At 37.3% G+C, this 21,164-nt stretch overlaps 1 protein-coding gene across 5 annotated transcripts in view; it reads right to left on the bottom strand.

Moving 5' to 3' along the window:
• LOC131316657 (agamous-like MADS-box protein MADS1) overlaps positions 1-21,164 on the bottom strand; it is a 33,381-nt gene that overhangs the window by 8,294 nt on the left and 3,923 nt on the right. For all 5 annotated transcript variants that reach the window (XM_058346091.1, XM_058346094.1, XM_058346093.1 and 2 more), the window contains exons 3-6: positions 8,028-8,109; positions 7,736-7,797; positions 7,538-7,652; positions 6,926-6,967 (exon numbers count right to left, since the gene is read on the bottom strand). In XM_058346091.1, the coding sequence (XP_058202074.1) occupies positions 6,926-6,967; positions 7,538-7,652; positions 7,736-7,797; positions 8,028-8,109 (301 nt within the window). The remainder of the gene's footprint in view (positions 1-6,925; positions 6,968-7,537; positions 7,653-7,735; positions 7,798-8,027; positions 8,110-21,164) is intronic.

Below are 21,164 nucleotides of genomic sequence, written 5' to 3'. Positions count from 1 at the left end.
AATGGGGGTATTTATAGGGGTGAAGAAAATAGGTTTTGTTTTCGCAAATAAAATCAAAACTAAATTGAAATATATATATATATATATATATATATATATATATATATATATATATATATATATATATATATATATATATATATATATATATATATATATTGGGTGTGGGTGGGGGGGAGAGAACTGTCATCATCGGTTTTCTGCATACTCTCAGTTTAAGTATTGACCTGGTCAGGACCAAGTTTGAATGTTGAATGGAAAAAGTGGGGTGAGTGGAGGATCTCTTCACCCATTGGGTGTGACAGAGGTCTTGAGCACTCAAGAGTGGCTGCCCAACTTCAAAGGGGTGCCACGGACACTTCTAAATTCGAATTTGGGTGTTTTTTGAAGAGTTGAAAACCTGGTTGAGTCTTCTTTCTAACCCAGTTGGTTTCATTCAAAAATATTTAATACATTGAAACATGTGCCCATTTTACCCTCAGGGTGTCAAAAAAAAGGTGAATTATGGTTTGTTTTGAAAATTCAAGAAGCATTGTTCAAGTTTGTCCAAGGCCTGTTTTAATTCAATTTCATTATTAGGGAGCCTCAAGGCTACAAATTAAGGATAATTAATAAGTCTAAATTGGGATGTCTACAACTGGTGGTGGTGGTCTGATCTGTGGCAATTGATGCCGGTGGCTTTGGACGGCGATTACTATGGTGTGATGGTGGTGGTGTTTTAGTTCCACTAGGGTTAGATTTTTAGGGGGTTTTCTAGGTTTAATTTTATGATATTTTTGTTGTCTCTCCCCTTTGGGGGTCTTCCTCACCTTTCGCAAGTGTTGTTGTTTTAGCGGGTTTTTTTTAATGTGTATGAGTTTGGTTATGTGAGGTGGTGTGGTGTTGCACTGCTACTCTTTGATGAGGTTTGGAGTGTAAGCCTTTCCTCTTTGGACCCTATTTGCTTATTTGGCTATTCTCTCATTTCTTCAAGGAATGATGTGCCCACCCTTCGACGTACTTTCTCTGGTATCAATGAAAATTCAAATCTTTTGCCCAACAAAAATGTATTCACAGATTGATATTATTATTGTTATTTAGTGGGTTGTGAACCCTTGTAAATGATGGATGAATATGTGAAGATACTGGAGTAGAGTTGAATTGTTAAGGTTATCGTGCTGAAAACTCTCATTTTTGGCAAAGGCGTGAATGCGTGGAGCGCGGGCGTGCCAAGACTTGTAGCGCCTAACTTTTGATGAAGATTCACGTGAATCTTGACTTCTAACGTAAAAGCGATTGCATGTGACCCAAAGGTTAAAGATCACAATGTGGTTCGTTGCTTGCCACACGGTCGTGGACTTAAAATTTCCTAGTCATATAGGAAATGGACGTAGAAAGGTGAACTTTATTACTCCGGGATAATAAAGTTTGGTTACAAGAAAAGTAAAAATCCAAACTACTTGAAGAAGTGAGTTCGAATGGGGTTTGAGCACGAGGTATTCGATAAACTACTTTGCTGAAACTAGGAAAGTATGCTTCGCTGGGAAGGCTTTGGTTGTAAGCGTTGAGCTTTGATTGGTGTTGGACCCCTTTTTCATCTTTGATTATGCTATAAATAGGTGTTGCAACATGCTGATTCAGGCCTGAAACCGAATTCTGCATTGCACTATTAGCTGACATGTGTCCCATGATTGCTCCACTTTTCATGCATGCTTGATCATGGGAAGTTTCTGGCAGTTTGGAAGATCATGGGTGACATGGCAAGCAACTCCCCACTATCCCTCTTTTCATGCATTTCACACATGGCCAATTGACCAAGTCAATTGGCCTTTGATATTTGGAGGAAAATAACTACCAGCAAGCAACCGAATCTCTAAAAACGTGGGTCGCACCTCATGGATTAGATCCGCTCCTTTCTTCATGGGCCCAACCATGGGCTGCCTTCCCAAAAAATCATGGGTCGTGCTCTTCATATGGGCTGCGTGTTTCTTGGGCCCAAATGTAATAGAAAACTCATGGCCTAATACACTTAACAACCAATCAATTACATAGCTTCGGCCCAATTTAATCAAAGAATTAATTAAATGGCCATTCATGGCTTGCCCGATATTATGTGCCAAAAATGGGCATAAACATTGCCCCCTCACACCTTGATTCTTTACTTTTAGGATCAAGGCGTGAATAGAAAGTAAAGTCATTTTTGGCATCCCAAACAGGTCTTGAATCCTGTTGTAGCATGACCTCTTTTGTTTGCCTTGCCTATTGATAGTAGGCATTAGGCATTTTTATGCTCCATTCAGACCTCTGATAATATGAAATCTGTTTTCAGGCCTGAACCATGAAAGACCCGACAAAAAGGCCTAGAAATACGTTGAAAGGCCTGAACTTCTCCTTGAAATGCTTATAAATGTGGTTCAGGCCTAAATAAAGGGCTCTAAGGGCCTTCGTCTCTGCGGAAAAGGCCTTTGTAAATCAATAAAGTCCTGTGTCCAGGCCTTGTTGTAGAGAAACCATAGAATCATGAAAAAAGGCCTGGTATGGACTAAAAATTATTGGAAGGCTTGAACATCTGGTTTGAACTTTCAGGCCTGCTCAATGAAACGAAAAGACCTCCACCTCTGCGGAAAAGGCCTAGTAAAACTCTAATAGGGCCTACTCAATGATTGATAGGCCTTAGCCGAACATTTTAGCGATGCTTGTTCGGCCCATGAAGGACTTTTCATTGGCTACTTAGCCCTTTTTACAACCACGACGTTTTTGCGTAAGCCAAGTGAATAAGATCCGCTTTTGATGTGCCCCACAAATCCAATGCGGGCGTAATTCCACAACTTTAAGGCCTACAATTGGCCTATGTTTGTAATGCCTTTTGGCAGTTTGGACAATGCCAAAAAGGCCTTCATTAACCAGGGGAAGAGGGGGATCTCCAATTACAAATGAATCGTGATCACGCCATGGAGTGTTGTCGGTTTCCTCATCTTCATTCAGTCCCTCCTGTTCTAGAATGGGTGCAGCATGCAATTCAGACCTGGCCCCAAGGCTAATGGCAGGACTAGATCGTTCATGTCTTGCATCACTGCTTGGGAGTGAATCGGAATGTGGTGGCCCTTCAGACGCTTGAAATGACTTTTCAGAGGAGAGAACGGGTTGACCTTGCCTCATGATAGGACTTTCTATGTTCTGGCTTATCTCAGGTCTGAGATCTTGCTTCCTTTGCGTTGAAACAGACCTATCTTTTCGCTCCTCCAGGCATGGGAATAGCTTACCATCTAAAAGTTTTTGTAACACTCCTGAATGTTGGCTGCTGCGATCAGGCCTGAAACTGTTGTCACGATCTATATCATCCAGGCCTTGCTGCTGTTCAGGAATCCTCAAAGGCCTGAATTGGGACGTTTGCCCCCCGAGGCGAAGTCCTTGGCCTCCTTGCCCCCCGAGTGCAGGGTTGTTGAAAGCTAAGGGCTGAGAGAAGCCTGGAGGCCTAGCGTACTTGTTGGAAGCTTGTTGAGACTCTTGCCCCCTGAGTCCAATTCCTTGGCCTCCTTGCCCCCCGAGTGTAGGCCTTTCAGAAGTTAAGGACTGAGAGAAGCCTGGAGGCTTGGAGTGCTTGCTGGAAGCTTGCTTAGACACATTCAGGCCTGAAGTTTGGCCTAAAGTGCTAAATTGTGATGTCTGTGGTGGAGTAAGAGTTGGAGTTGACTTCATGTCTTCGATGGCCTTTTTGGATTTGTTAAGACACTCTTTAACCTTTCGAAAACATTCATCCCATGGATCAATGAATTCCTGTAAGAGTCCTTCATTGGATGCAATGGTACAGGACTGAGTGCTCATATTTTCTTCAACTTGGCCCTCAAAGGTCTGAGTAGGAAGATCATCAAGCCCACCATTTTGGAATTCATGCTGTTCGGGTAGGGCTGAATACATGATATATGAATAGCCATGTGACTTGATACTAAAGAGACGGTTTACCTCATAGCGTAATTGGCGATCCTCATCTTCAAGCTTGTCAACTTTATCTTCAAGCCTTCGAATTTCATCGTTGTAGCGATTGTTTGCATTGATATACCCATCCTCCATATGATTGAGTCGAAGCCTCTCACAATCAAGGTGGTAGATTTCGTCTTCAAGTTCGTCGACTTTATCATCGCGCCAACGAATTTCTTCTTTACATTGCCGAATCTCATCATCCAATTCAACGTATCGAATTGACATGTGAATGAATCAGCGTAATACCCCTTGAAACAACTAGGGTCCCACCGGGCGTGCCAATGAAAACTCTCATTTTTGGCAAAGGCGTGAATGCCTGGAGCGTGGGCGTGCCAAGACTTATAACGCCTAACTTTTGATGAAGATTCCCGTGAATCTTGACTTCTAACATAAGAGCGATTGCGTGTGACCCAAAGGTTAAAGATCACAATGTGGTTCGTTGCTTGTCACACGGTCGTGGACTTAAAATTTCCTAGTTGTATAGGAAATGGACGTAGAAACATGAACTTTATTACTCCGGGATAATAAAGTTTGGTTACAAGAAAAGTAAAAATCCAAACTACTTGAAGAAGTGAGTTCGAATGGGGTTTGAGCACGAGGTATTCGATAAACTACTTTGCTGAAACTAGGAAAGTATGCTTCGCTGGGAAGGCTTTGGTTGTAAGCGTTGAGCTTTGATTGGTGTTGGACCCCTTTTTCATCTTCGATTATGCAAATAGGTGTTGCAACATGTTGATTCAAGCCTGAATCCGAATTCTGCATTGCACCATTAGCTGACATGTGTCCCATGATTGCTCCACTTTTCAAGCATGCTTGATCATGGGAAATTTCTGGCAGTTTTGAAGATCATGGGTGACATGGCAAGCAACTCCCCACTATCCCTCTTTTCATGCATTTCACACATGGCCAATTGACCAAGTCAATTGGCCTTTGATATTTGGAGGAAAATAACTACCAGCAAGCAACCGAATCCCTAAAATGTGGGCCGCACCTCATGGATTAGATCCGCTCCTTTCTTCATGGGCCCAATCGTGGGCTGCCTTCCCAAAAAATCATGGGTCATGCTCTTCATATGGGCTGCGTGTTTCTTGGGCCCAAATGTAATAGAAAACTCATGGCCTAATACACTTAACAACCAATCAATTACATAGCTTCGGCCCAATTTAATCAAAGAATTAATTAAATGGCCATTCATGGCTTGCCCGATATTATGTGCCAAAAATGGGCATAAACACCTGCACATATAATTTTTTTTGATATATGTGGTGCATGAGTAAGTCTGGGTAAAAGGTGTACTTTTGGTGCCATACTCAGTGTTTTTCACTCAAGATGCTCTTTTTGTGGCCTTGATATTTTACGCCAGGTATTGAGAATAACGTGGAATACTAAGAGTCATCTGCAGATTTGAAGGCAACATAATAATAGGATGGAGATGAACCGTTAAAGCTATGGCTCTATCAGTAGTTTTGTTGACTTAGATTGCTCTATTTACACTACAAGAAAAATTGCATTGGGTGACGAATGAAAATCGTCGCAAATTGTATGTTTTTCGTCACAAATAATATAGGTGACGAAAAAAAATTTGTCGACTAAAGGTTGTCGAGGATTCCTACCTGGTGACGAAATCTATTTATCGTCACCTATAGTGCCTTTTGATGACGAAAAATTTCGTCACGGAAAAATGACTTGGTGACGAAATTTTCTTCGTCACCTATTGTGCTTTTTTGATGACAAAAAATTTCGTCACAAATTATTCCCTTTGGCTCGTCAAAGGTGACCCATTTGTGACGAAATTTTTCGTCACGAAAGACATTCTTATATGTGAAAAAAATCTCACTTTCTTGCTCCTGCGGGGTTTCGAACCCGAGTCTCCTACGTTTTGCACGCATGCTTTAACCAACTACACCACACAAACTTTGCAGCATATGTTTGAAATATCTAATATATAACACATACATTGAACATTAAAATATATTTTGAACGCCATTTTGAACTATTAAACATTAAAATTAGCAATTTTAATAAACATAAAAGTCGTAGCTCTTTATTTTATTGTTCAAACCCAATTTAGATTATCTCAATCGGAGTTCTGAGCAAAGAGTTATGCCCGAAATATACTTGGTGACAAAGCGTAATTCATAAATTTCGTCACCAAAGGATAAATTTTTCGTCACTGAAAACGTAAAAAGAAGACGAAAATATTTTTCGTCACCAAGTTGGTTCATTTGGCGACAAAATATTTTTTCCGTCACCGAATAGTTATCTTTGGTGACAAAAAATAATTTCGTCTCCTTTTTTACTCTTTTGGTGACGAAAATTTTATTTCGTCGCCAAATAGGAGCCTTTGGTGACAAAAATATTTTTTTCGTCACTAAATAGTTATAATTGGTGACAAAATAATTTCGTCAAGGAAGTTATCAAAACAGTGACGAATTTATTTTTTTGTCGCCAAATATACTCATTTAGCGACGAAATTAAATTTTGTCGCCACTTTTTCGTCACTAAACATACTTTTTCTTGTAGTGTTAATTCCTATCGTTTATTAAATTTCGAGTTTTTGGACAATTTTATATTTAGACAAATTTCAATTGTAACAAGTTAATTAATTTCCTTGTCCACGTAGTATGTGGAGATTTAATGTTTTTTAAATGATCTAATGAGGATGACATTTTTTTTCCTAAATCAAATAGAAAATTTTATTTCTTAACGTACCCAATTGCTTTACAAAGCATATTCCGAAAATGTCCTAATTTACAGCATGTTCACCAATTTGTACTTATGTTACTTCAGTTTGTTTATGCTGAAAAATCTTTAAAATAGAATGCGGAAAGGACTTCTTCGGGTCTCTGGAATAAAAAAAAATGAGTTAATCTTATCTCTAACAACCAGAAAATTAGGATTACATGTTGAAAGAAAGTATAAATATTTCAAATGAACATATGGATGGAAGAGCAAAAATGTTTACCCTCTTTTGCATAAGTTCGATTTCAGCGAACAAGAGCTCATTCTGGTATGTAATGGGGAAGAAACACAAGAAGAGAGAGAGAAAAAGAATTAGAGGAAACCAATGAGCTGGATTGCCAGCAAAATTGGAGTTTTCTTGCTCCGATTTGTAGCCAAAAAAAAAAAAATTTGAAGAAAGAAAACCCAAAATATAAGAACTGTTTGGGGAAATGCCACAATACGCATCTCTATTTCTGGTGTACGGTATTCACTAGCTTGAATTCATAATATTTGCCACACACAAAAAAAAAATTTATTCATGACGTTTGTATAACAATAGCCCTTGTTTAAAAATTCATGTCGTTAGCGTAAAACATAAAATTAAATCAAACACTCGTAACATACAACTTTTTGTAATTTAAGATTAATATTTTGGATTTATTTGTAAAATATTTTTTATTTTTGGTAAAATATTGTGAATTCAAGGTGATGAAGGAGTGCATGCCTTACACGGTAAAAAGTGGGGTGGTGTATATTGCAACATTTTCCGTTTGAAATTTTTTAAATCTATTTATTTTTGCATTACAAATCCAATACACATACGGAGTCTCCGAAATCTGCTCATTAGAAGTACCTTTTTGGAGCGAATTTTGCTAATGCCCCTCTCTAGACGGGTTTCAAGGTTTTTGAGTTCCCTGAGAGACATAGAGCACAGAGATTCACCCAGCATCTGCCTGGAAATGTTGTCCCTATATTTTATATATGAAGTGAGGTGAAGGCACAAAAGTTCAATAATGAGCAAGATTATTTGGTATGTAGAAAAGGAAATCACCTGCTTGAGTTCTGCAGATTTGAAATTTGCACGCGCAATTTTGCAGCTTCCTGCTGATAGTACTGAGATAAAGTGACCAAATTGGGTTAGATTTGTAGCCACATTGGAGTCGGATCATGTCAAGTGTCCTCCGGACCAGTTTGGTCTATTTTTTTCATCCGAGCGGTCCAAAACACTTTTGGATGACTCGGATGAAAAAAAATGGACCAAACTAGTCGGAGAAAACTTGACCGGATCCGACCCCTCAAAAAAAGATTATTTCTTCTTATTCTTCTTCTTTTTTGAACTTTACCTGAGCATTTAGTTCAGAAATTGACCCAGTATTGGAGGAGTCTGAATTTGCTTTCTTGTACCTTTCAATTGTTGCTTTGACACTGTAAATAATTGCAAACATAGTAATCCATTAATTAATCAGATGATTCAGACCCCTTTGTTCAAACATAAACAAAATCCATGAATAGTTTTTTCTTTTTAAAATTTCTTTATTTTTCTTGCTGCACCAAAAAGAGAAAAATTGAGGTGAAAATTAAATTGATTTTCAATTTAACATATATGACATTACAGAACTTATAAAAATAGCAATAATGACAAATGGCAGACTAGCAACAATGGTCTATATACATCTTTCTACTCCAAGATCAGATTATCCATGCTAACTTTTTTTTTAGTTTAATTGCTTTTCTTATTCTCAACAAACTGTTTATCATTTGATGACATTAATTGGGAAGCCCCAACGTTCTTATTGACAAGTTTTCAAGGCTTTATTTGGAAAAAGTTTTTATTTCCAATTTTTAATTGGTTTTTGTTTTTGATATTTTTTTAGACAAATGTCATAAACATGTTTGTATTACTGTTTTTGTTATAAATTGCATAATCAATTCCACTAGTTTACGGAAATTCTAAAAACACAAAAATTGCATTTTTATTTGTTTTGAAAACACTTTCGGCAGCCCAAAAAATAAATAAACAAAAACTATGATGGTCACCAAACATGTTTTTTGTTTTTATTTTTTAATAAATAAAAAAAACTCTTTTCTTGTTTTTCATAAATGAAAAATAAAAAGTGCCAACTTTACCAAATAGAGCCCAAGTATATGTTAATTCCATGATAGTTCATATAGATATTCCCCCATTTACTTAACTAAACAAGTCTTCAATTGCACGTTAGGGAAACCTGAGCTATGAAAAAAAAACACCAAGTAAATGGACTAAACGGAATCAAATAACATTAGGTTATGCATTGCTAATAAACAATAAACATGTGGTCTTTCTTTTTTGATAGGAAAAATTAATTCCATTCATCCCGAAAGATATAAAATGAAATAAAAAACATGTATATTGCGCGAGTAAAATAAAAAATTATATTTGGGTTGATAATTAATATTGATCAGTATCTAAATTACTTTTGTATTAGAGTAATACAGATATTATATGACAAACGATATTGCGCGAGTAAAATGTATATTAAGTGTGAACAGTAATAGTTGTGCTTCACAAATACACCATAAGAATTCAATTAAACTAGATGTTTAGTTCCTTATAGCGATACAAAATTACGTGTTGTCGCAAAATTAAAAATCACAATTTGAGATGCTAATTGTTTGGTAATAATGGAAACCATATGCAACTTATATTAGAAATTCATTAAAATAAAATACATTGCTATTCAACGGCCGTAAGCATTTGAATTGAACACAAATTAATTGATATTCATGGTTGAGTAGCTAGGTAATGAATAAACCAGTTTCTGCCGTTCAAAAAAAAAAAAAAACCCAGAATAGATCCCTAATGAAATTCGCCAATACTAACCATTAACCAATCAGCCAACTTGGGATTCGCATTTGTCTTAAACAATTCTAAATGACTCCAATAGTTGGGGGAACAAAATTAATCCTAAATCAAGGTTTGTAAAAATGCTAATTACGAATCAAAGTCTTTTGAGTGGTAATAGAGATTCATAAGGCATATTTCAAAACTTGAAAATATTTTTAAGAGTATTGAAACCTCTATGTAAAGTTCATTTCTTTTTTTTTTTAACTTTTACTTATCAAAAATAAAAGTTATATTTTTCTTAATATTTTTTACCATTTATTTACCGTCCAATGGACCCTGGTTAGCAAGATACAAGTTCAACATTCACTGGATGAGTACTGTGTTAATGTGAAATTGTGGAAACGAAATTGATAAAGGAACCGACCAAGTGTGCACATACGGTGCACAGACCGGCACAAGGGGCCCATTTCGAATCCCGCATGGATACTCCGACCAAGTTAAAACATTTTTTTAACTTACACTACCACACATCTTAACTATCTATATTATAAAATAGAGCGGTTTTTAACCAAAATGTCTATGCATACAAACAGAGCAGCCTCTACAACCGTTTGATCGTGCTTCATGTTAACTTTATAGTCGTCGGATTGAATGATTATTTCTTAATCTATAAACCTACAATAATGTAAACGTTTTGCTAGTATTAAAGAGGATTTCCTTTTAAGTTTTACACGTTTCCCTCATATGGGAGAAACTAAACATATCCCCCTTTCTTTTTCAATTGATTTTGATTTAATTTTGTCCCTTTTCCTAAACCTAATTCAGTATTAATTTTATATCCTATATGACTTCCTAAATAAGTTTAAGTTCAAATTTTATTGGCCAAGACAATGCCATAATTGATTCCATAATTTGGGCATCTACATTATAGAGTACGTAGTAAGGAAATTTCGATTTAGACTTCCTAAATAAGTTTAAGATTAAATTTTATTGGCCAAAGAAATGCCATAATTAATTGATTCCATGATTTGAGCATCTATATTATAGAGTATGTAATAATCAAATTGACCAAAGTATTTACTTAAAGCATTCCTCTCGCATTTACCTGTCAGTGTTTACCAATGTCCGGATCCGCAGACCACCACTTCGAATGAATAACTACTGTGCTATCTATAGCATATTTGACTTATTCGTCGAATCTCATTTTCGATCTCTTTGTTTATCTCATTGTTTGTTTTAATTTTGAGTTTTGTTTCTTTTTCTTTTTAGCTTCAAAGGCGCTCTACTGATGGTGGAAAAGTTTTTTCGCTGTAAACGTTTATTGTTCAATTAAAGAAGGGTTTATTGTATTCAATTTTTTTTTAATAAAAGTGAGATTTGATACTTCATTTAAACTATGCTTAAAATGGGTTGCGGGCATCACTAGTACTATTACAAAACACTCACTTTCTAAATTTATATATTGTTAACAAATAAAAAAAGAGACCCATTTTATGTCTTATAACACATGATTTTTGGCAACAAAACTAGAGATGCTCTTAGGCACTTCAACTATTAATGTTGTGTTTGGATAAGTGTTTGAAATTTTTTTGAAAAAATAGTAGGAATAATAAGTGAAGAGAGATAGAGAGAAAAATGTTAGAAGTAAGAGGAATTTAAAAAAAATGTAGAAGAAATTTTTAAAAAAATTCATTTGAAATTGTAAAAAGAACAAAGCAAATCACCAGATGTCAGTTAATCGAACTTCACACGCAAGGCAGAAAAACAAGTGAAAGAAAATATCGGTCTTCGGGGCACAGATTCACTCAAACGTGTCTTCGGGGCAAAGATCCACTCAAACGTGACTTGATGTGATTTAATATGGTATACACATCAAACACTGAAACAATGCTATACCTCCTTTCTTTTCTTTTATATATCCGATGACATGCTACCTTAACTTCGTCGAACATCAAACACTGAAACAATGCTATACCTCCTTTCTTTTCTTTTATATATCCGATGACATGCTACCTTAACTTCGTCGAACTACTGACTGGTTGTCGACTCTGCTGGCACATGTTACGACAATTATTGGTTGGACTTTTTGACGGCTGGATTTCCGCCATGTGTCACATCGTTTATTACACGGTGGTTAGAATGCATTAGCTGTACTTTTATCCAACTCTGCAGTCAAAGAACCTTTAGATTTGGGAGATACTCAAGCTAAAGAGGTCGTGTTTTTGTTTCAATCTTTTCCTGGGTTTTGGTTCTGAGTACATCAGAGGATTCAGAGCCGTCAGTTTCAGGCATCAATTGCTCATGCATGAAAGAAGCCAAAAGATAAAACTCTCCCATTGGTTTGCAGTTGTCGTACGTTGTCACTGCATCCATTTCTCTCTCTCTCTCTTTCTCTCTATCTCTCTCCAATGAATTCACAAATCAATTATTTTATCACAACACTCATTCACCCAGTTATATTCACAACAAAAATGGAACTCGCACACACTACAAGCCCAGTATGTGAGCCCTACCATTGTTATAAGTGTAGGTATGTGAATGAATATATAAATGGGTGTGATATTAGAATTTTCCTTCACAAATACTATAAGTCATTCTAGGGAAACCGAAGGGTTGGAGCCCAATTTTTCACAGACCGTCATGCGGGATCCACTTGTACAGATGATCTAAATTGTTCAATAATTTTAAAATAAAAAATCGAGTGATCCCTCAAAAATTCAACTCCATTCAATATGTGCTAGTACTTTATCCGATCTTTCTATTTCAAAAAAATAAAAAAATAGAAAGATTGGATGATAAATGAAAAGATTGGATCGAGTACCTAAATTTATCGAATGGAGCTTATTTATCACAAGCCCACTCGATTTTTCATTTTAAAATTATTGAACAAATTAGATCATCCATACGCCCGCTACGGGCCCCGCACAACACTCAGTGCAAAATCGGGCTCCAACCCATTGGTGTCCCTAGATTTTTCACAAATATAATGAGGAAAACTGACACCCTATTTCTTGTAACAATCTTGCTACAAACCCTGACCGTTGGTGCATCAGTGCACTGACCATTATGTGGGGCCCGTTTCAAATTTTGCATGGATGATTCGAGCCATTGAATAGTTTAAAAAAAAATTGATCCTGTTAAAAATTAACTCAAGTGTGAACGCTCGATCTAATCTTTTAATTTTTCGTTTATATCACATGAACAATTTTTTTCTTATAATTATTGAACGACTAGGATCATCTGTGTGAGACTCGAAGTGGGCTCGCGTGACGGTCGGTGCCTTTAGGATTTTCGTTTTTGTAAATTACAATGTTATCTATATGTGTACTTTCTATAAGTGCAAGAAGACAATGAGGTGTATTTGTTTAAATAAGGAGATTTTACAAAGTTTCGGGCAATTTTACAAATATATCTTCATCTAAATTTTTTTTTTTGTTGCCCTATGGTGGGGGGTTGCCCAAGCCTGGGGGCTTGTGGGGCCGGTCCAGTCTGGAGACAGTAATCACTCCCAATTTAATTCTGAGTAATGGGGAAATGACTTTCTTGACATTATGAATTAGAGCAATAGATCTAGTTTTCTTATTTTCAAATGAAAATGACGGAAAGTAGAATTTTATTTTCTACAAGATCTTATATGCAATTGTTTTGAACAGCCTTCCCTAAGTGCAGAATGATATTGCTATCCAAACTCATATTTAGCACACAAAAAATGCAAAATATATATATAGAATCTATGTATACAATGTCCCTAGGATCAAATACCCGTTGCATAACAGTTGTTTTGCCTTCTAATACTGCTGCATCCTGATATACATGTGAGATGCAAAATAGTGTGCATATCGAACGTTTTGCATTATGTTCATACTACTTCCAATTCACGACCATTATAACCAACTCTTCCTACATATAGTAGTTTGATACTCTTCATAGCGATGAACATCTCAAAAAAAAAAAAAATTTCTATAATCGGTACGTTTCCCTGTACCTTTACATATTTACTATGTCCTCTAGGACGAGGTACTTGGTGTAAGATCTAGTTTTCCTATAGCATATATTTCTATATTTAAAAAAAAGAAGAGGAGGAGGGGGGGAGGGGACACTAACCTTTGTGTGTACGTACAAAAAAAAAAAATTTCGTGAAAATCTTTTTTCACGCGAAATGCGAAATTTTGGAAACAAATGCCAAACAGGTTACAGTGAGGAGAGTGGTTGAGGCATTCCCATTGGCCATCTTTCTCTTTCATTTCTGTTTATTTTAGACTGTCACATTTCCTACAGTTTCAGAAGCTTTATGAAAGGGCTTTTGCTGAGAGATCACAAATGAGGTCTTACGTCCAAGAAGCAAGAAATTCCCAAAAGTGCTTTTTCTTTCACCATTCGAGATAGAATTAGGGTTCAGATTGAAGGGCAACAAAAAGAACTGACCACAATAAATTAAACGTACAGCATATAAATCACGATACAAACAGACGTTAATAGTCAGAAGTCAAGAGCATGAAAAATCTTGTGTGACTGTAGTAGGCCAAACACAGGCAGTCTGAACCCACGTTTAAGGAAACTGTTGGGCTTCACCCACGTGTGATAATTTAGCGAGGGGGTGCTTGGTAATTATTCGTGTGTAGTTATATTATATTCGGTTTTGGTTAGAGAATCAAATCCTATGGCAAGTTGGAGGAGTTCCATACTTGGCGGTATTACTATGGAAGAGTTTCATTCTTAGTGTATTTCCTAGTCCGAGTAGGAAAATGAATTATACGGCAGTAGGAAGCCTTGGAGGTCAAGGCTTGATACTCTATAAATATCGAGGCGTATTTGAGATTTATGTATCACATAATGTGAGGGAGAGGGTGAGGCGAGCGTGGGGGGCCGGTCTGTGGCCTCCCAGAGAGGAACCGGCGTGTGGTTCCCGGAGAGTTTTTTCATCTTTATTGTATATTGTGTGAATATATAATCAAAGGGAGTTTTTCTCCGAAATCACTGCGTGGGTTTGTGTGCATGGTGTCCCTCACGGTCCTAACAATTGGTATCAAAGCGGGGTTGAAGAAGAGGGTCACCCAGAAAAATCACGGGTTCGATTTCTAAAAAAAAAAAAAAGGTTGCTCACAACCCTCGTGTTTTGTTACTCGAGGAGGTTGCACAGGCGATTGGAAGTGGCGGAAAGGACGATTGACGGAGCAAACTTGTAGGGATGGGAGGTTGATCAGTGCAAACATGCGCGAAACTAGTGAGCAAGGATACACTCGGGTTGCTAGTGACACATGCACTTACTAGAGCGAAGGTTTGCGGAGATGATTAACAGTGATCAAAGGCAGTCTAGTTCAATCGGGTTTGAAGACCTATCATCAGGAGTTGCAGTTGTGATTTGGGCTGCACGAGGATGATGATGGGCGACCGATACATGCTTGTGGAGAGTACAGACAGATGGAGCTGATGTTTGGTACTAGACAAGCAGTATGAGTTTTTTATGACAGTGAACGAGTGAAGCAACAGTTGTGGAGACACACAGAAAGGGCACTGGAGTACGAGGAGTCATGACCTGAGATGTGAAGGAGTGTCGGTTACCGAATCAGATTGTGTGTGGAATAGTCTGCAAACGGCAGGCAACTGGTTGTTTGGGAGATGTTCACGGGAGCTCCGGACAGAGGGATTGAGATGGAGACCAGACAATACATCATCGGGATCTCTTCCTTTGTGGATTTTGTGATTGGATTCTCTCCATGGTATGCGGCCGCATGAGAAGGAGAGATGAAGTCACGGATTGCATCCTGGTAAGGATGCGAGCACTCCGGTGCACCTAGGTGAGGGGGTGCCAAATCATCCCACATGGGCGAGGGGGTGATTGTTGGGCTTCACCCTCGTGTGATAATTTATCGGGGGGGTGCTTGGTAATTATTCGCGTGTAGTTATATTATATTCGGTTTTGGTTAGAGAATCAAATCCTATGGCAAGTTGGAGGAGTTTCATACTTGGCGGTATTACTATGGAAGAGTTTCCTTCTTGGTGTATTTCCTAGTCCGAGTAGGAAAAGGAATTATAAGATAGTAGGAAGCCTTGGAGATCAAGGCTTGATACTCTATAAATACCGAGGCGTATTTGAGATTTATGTGTGACATAATGTGAGGGACAGGATGAGGCGAGCGTGGGGGGCCGGTCTGTGGCCTCCCGGAGAGGAACCGGCGTGTGGTTCTCGGAGAGTTTTTTCATTTTTATTGTATATTATGTGAATATATAATCAAATGGAGTTTTTCTCTAAAATCACTGCGTGGGTTTATGTGCATGGTGTCCCTCACGGTTCTAACAGAAACTAGACCAAGGTTGGGGTCAAAAGGGGTAGCCGTATTTAAACCCAAGTTTGGCTCAAACTGAGGCCTAGCAGTGAACGATGGTGCACCCTCCTGACGGCCAGCTCTAGGAGAGAGCCTTCAGGCTTGGCCACTTTCGAGCAAGCAACTCAGTTCCCCCAGCAAGTCACCTACCCTCAGGCTTGGCCAAGGGTGGGGTTCGGCCAACCTTGATGCCACGTGCCTCCCCACGTGTTGAAGTGGTTATGCCAGAAGATAATGATGAACGCACATGGGGGTGCCAACTCACACCAAAACAGTTACTAGATCTTATCAGTGACGTCATAATGACATCAGTTGACCCGTGCAAGGCAAATGTTTGTACTTGGAGAGCAAGTCAAACAGACTCTATAAATACCAAGCGAAACAACCCTAGAGAGGTACACATTACTCAATCCCAAAAACCCTAGTCTCTTACTTTGCTCTATGCACATTCTCATCCTCTCGCCAGAGGGCCTTGTCGGGCAACCCCGGCCAGGTCTTAGTCGTGCGTTCATTGTATAGGTTGGGCAAGACAGTTAGAAAACACTCGAACCACCCAAAGAGGAACTCAAATCAAGGATCAATGGGCCACACAGTGATGTCATCCAAGATCTCTTGTAACTGAGACGTACTGGTAATAGAAGAACTCCACCGAAAGCAGAGTGGCCATCAATTGAATTCTAACAAGATCTCTCATGTCCTAAGAGGGAAACTGGACATTTTATGGATGTTTTGTAGTTACGAATATTCACATTCTGTTCATAGTGTTGGGAACATGTGTGAAAGATTGAGTCCCACATCGGATAAATAGAAAAAGAGTTAGACCTTAATATATAATTGGATGGCTCACCACTTACAAGGCTTAGCCTTTTAAGTGGATATGGGTCATTCAATATATATTGGGTCCAGGCGATATGGTGTGGACTTTGTGGATACTCCCCAACGGATTGGGCCTACGCGCACACGGAAGACCTCAGGCGGATCAGACTCCGAACAAGTGGTATTAGAGCCGATGACTGACGATCTTTGGGCAGACTCAAATGGATTTGGTGGACTTGCACGGGGACTCTCGGTGGAGCGAGAAAAAATCCAAGGTGGCTCTCGATGGAGCAAGGATGCAGGCGGAGCGCTGCATGGAGCACTACAAGAAAAATTCAATTGGGCGACGAATGAAAATCGTCACAAATTGCATGTTTTTCGTCACAAATAATATAGGTGACGAAAAAAAATTTGTCGACTAAAGGTTGTCGAGGATTCCTACCTGGTGACGAAATCTATTTTTCGTCACCTATAGTGTCTTTTGATGACGAAATATTTCGCCACCAAAAAGTGAATAATTGGTGACAAATTTTTTTTTCTCACTTATTGTGCTTTTTGACGACGAAAAAATTCGTCACCGATAGGTCACATTGGTGACGAAACTTTTTATCACTAATATAAGAAATCGGTGACGAAATTTTTCGTTGCGAAAGATGTTTTCATATGGGAAAAGAAATCCATCTTTCTTGCTCCTGCTGGGTTTCGAACCCGAGTCCCTTGAGTTTTTCGCGCAAGTTTCAACCAACTGCACTACACACACTTTTCAGTAAATATTTGAAATATCTAATATATAACACATATGTTTAACATGAAAATATATTTCGAATGTAATTTTGGACCTTTAAATATTAAAATTAGCAATTTTGATAAACATGAAAGTTGTAGGCAATTGAGTTATTGTTCAAACCCAATTTGAATTATCTCAATCGGAGATTTTAGTAAAGAGTTATGTCCGAAATACATTTAGTGACAAAGCGTAATTCATAAATTTCGTCACGAAAGGTACCCATTTGACAACGAAATATATTTTTTGTCACTGAAAGCGTTAAAATGGTGACGAAATTATTTTTCGTCACCAAAGTTAAGCATTTGGTGACGAAAAAAATATTTCGTTACTAAATTGCTTACATTTGGCGACGAAATATATTTTTTGTCATCAAATGATTATCTTTGGCGACGAAAAATAATTTTGTCACATTTTTTAAACTTTCAGCGACGAAAAATGTATTTTATCGCCAAATTGGTACCTTTAGTGACGAAAATATTTTTTTCGTCGCTAAACAAGCATAATTGGTGACGAAATTATTTCGTCACGAAAGTTATCAAAATAGTGACGAATTTATTTTTTCGTCGGCAAATATACTCATTTAGTGACAAAATTAAATTTCGTCGCCACTTTTTTGTCACTAATTTTCATTTTTCTTGTAGTGGAGGCTCTCGATGGAGTTAAGGGGTTGGCTATCGATTGATAGAGTAGGTGCGGTGAAGTCCGGGGTTAAATCGGTGTTGGAGAATAAAGATCATGGATCAAGGGGGAGTCAAGAGGATCAAATCGAGGGGGAGCTAGGCCCAATGGATGGTTCACACATGAGGAGGAGATTGTTGGGAACATGTGTGAAAGATTGAGTCTCACATCGGATAAATAGAAAAAGAGTTGGACCTTAATATATAATTGGATGGCTCATCACTTATAAGGTTTAGCCTTTTAAGTGGATATGTGTCATTCAATATATATTGGGTCCAGACAATGTGGTGTGGACTTTGTGGATACTCCCCAACGGATTGGGCCTACGCACACACGGAAGATCTCAGGCGGATCAGACTCCCAACACATAGATGTGTATACATATATATGCATCATAGATTTCCATAAATAAACCATTCGTGTCAACCAATTTGATTGGCTTTGGAGAGGTTTTGGAATGTATTGAATAAGAACACCCATTTGCGCAAAATTTGAAAATCCAAAACTTAATTTTCATTGTGTTCCGTGACTTGAGCTATGGAATTTGATACTGCAGTAAGTGGGCAATTTTAATGTCATCCTAAAAAGTGTGTAATTTTCACAAACCACCCTTCGTAAATGATAAAAGTATATTACAATGAAGAGAATAATATAGTACTAACCTTGAAAATCTAAAGCCAAGCTTTTTGGGGAGACATGCATTGCATTAACTGCACGTCCCGTAAAATGTTGAATTTTCAATATAGACCAAGTAATATGAGATAGAAGGAGTATTTACTATTTTTGAACGGAAGTCAACAAATTCTAATGCAACCCCTATTTTCCCTCAAGTTGATGTAAGATTTTTGTCAAAAAAAAAATATAAGATTAACATTTTGGATCCATGATGAACCTTGGAATCTTGTGTAAACCTAAATTTCCCCGTTTGCTTGCAATTTCGAAAGAAACCAGCCAAAAAGTTACATTCGAAACGACACCATTATTTGAACATCTTTTTTAATTTTTTTCTCAGCCCATTTATTTGAATATCTTACTCCACTATACGATCGAGCAAGCATCATAAGTGTCATGTCATTTTTAAATTTTGTTTCACTTCGAATTCGCGACAATACATTTGTTAACTTTAAGTATGTCATATATGTTGATACATTCCTTAAACATGTATTGTGTTTGGGTGGTCGCAATCAACAAATTATGCAAAAATATAATGAAAATTTACAAGACTTAATACACGTAAAAAAATTACACAACTGGAGTTTAATCTAATAAAAATAAGATATTTTCAATATGCATAATCATATAAATTTCAAATTCAACGACAAATTTAGGGTAAATTTCACTAAAATTCCCTAACATTTTCCTTAATGAAGGATGGCCCCCATGTATGAGAAATAACGATAAACCTCGTGCAATTTCTATGCGTGTTTCACTGAAGTCCCCAATCGGCGTTTGTCTATCCAAATCATGATGGAATGAGCCCAAAGTGGTTTATAGATAAGAATCTACCCATTTAGAAAAGAAAAACTATATATATATATATATATATATATATATATATATATATATATATATATATATATATATATATATATATATATATATAGTCCATATCAAATGAGGACCATCTCATTTTAGCTAAAATGCAAACCACCCTATTTCTTCCTTTTTTCGATCGAATTTTGATATTTTGAGCCGCTCAATGTGATCAAAACGTTATTTTAAGGGTACCTCTGCAAAATTGGCAAAAAAAAAATGACTGGGAAGGGCTTTAACTAAATAGTTCCAAACAGTTTTTTATTGAACGATTAAAATAAAAACTGCTCAAATCAAACCCTTTTCGTTCTTTTTTTTTTTGGCTGATTTTTCTCACGAATACTCTTAAAATCACATTCTGATCACATTTATCGGTTCGAATCATCGAAATTCGATCGGAAAAATGAAAAAATGGGGAGGTCCGCATTTTAACTAAAATGAGTCCAGAGGGATCCTCATTTTAGTTAAAATGCGGACTTCTTAAGGGTATCCGCGAGAAAATCGGCAAAAAAAATGATCGAAAAGGGCTTGATTTGAACAGTTTTTATTTGAACTGTTTAATAAAAATTTGTTTGAAACTATTCGAATGAAACCTTTCCTGGTCATTTTGTTTGCCGATTTCCCGTGGGTACCCTTAACATCATATTCTAAACATATTGTGAAAAGGCGGGAGTCCACACCTAAAACGCACTCTCTCTCTCTCTCTCTCTCTCTCTCTCTCTCTCTCTCTCTCTCGCCGACAACCAATTAAATACCTAAAAAAAATCTCAAATCTCGATCTCATAGTTTTCAATCAAATTTTTATGATTCGAATCGTTTAATGTGTGCAAAATGAGATTTTAAAGGTGCCCGCGAGAAATTAGCCAAAAATATGACCAGAAAGTGCTTGTTTTGATCATTTTTTAATTGAACCGTTCATGAAATCTAAGCTAGAAACTGCTTAGATCAAGCTATTCCTAGTCTTTTTTTTTTTTTTTTACTGATTTCTCACGGGTACTCTTAAAATCACGTTCTGATTACATTGAGTGGCCCGGATCATTAAAATTTAATCGGAAACTATGAGGTATTTTTTTAGGTGTCTAATTAGTTGTCCTCAGAACCGTCCCTACATATATATATAGGCATATATCAGTCCCCTTCCACTAAGGGATCCCTCAACTTGCTAAGTTAAGGACCTCCTCTTTATCGATCGAATTTTGATGATTCGAACCGTTCAATGTGTTTAAACCGTGATTTTAAGGGTACCCGCGAGTAATCGGCTCAAAATATGACCGGTTCAGATTTTGAGAATTGGGAAATTTTTGTTATTTATTCTACCATTATGAATGGTGTTTTTACCAATATAAAACCTCTTTTGGCTAATACTATCACATGATCAGTTGAATAGTTTCTGATTGAATGTCAGTGAAATGAACATGGAAATCATAAGATTTTATAAATTTCTCTCATATGCGAAGGGATACTTATCAATGAGAGCAAACTTCAGCGGGTGTTAACGAAATATACCCAAAAATTG

Source organism: Rhododendron vialii, chromosome 2a (genome assembly GCF_030253575.1).
Source record: "Rhododendron vialii isolate Sample 1 chromosome 2a, ASM3025357v1".
NCBI lineage: Eukaryota > Viridiplantae > Streptophyta > Magnoliopsida > Ericales > Ericaceae > Rhododendron > Rhododendron vialii.
Note: the sequence above shows the minus strand (reverse complement) of the source record. Positions and strands in the feature narration are given on the sequence as shown.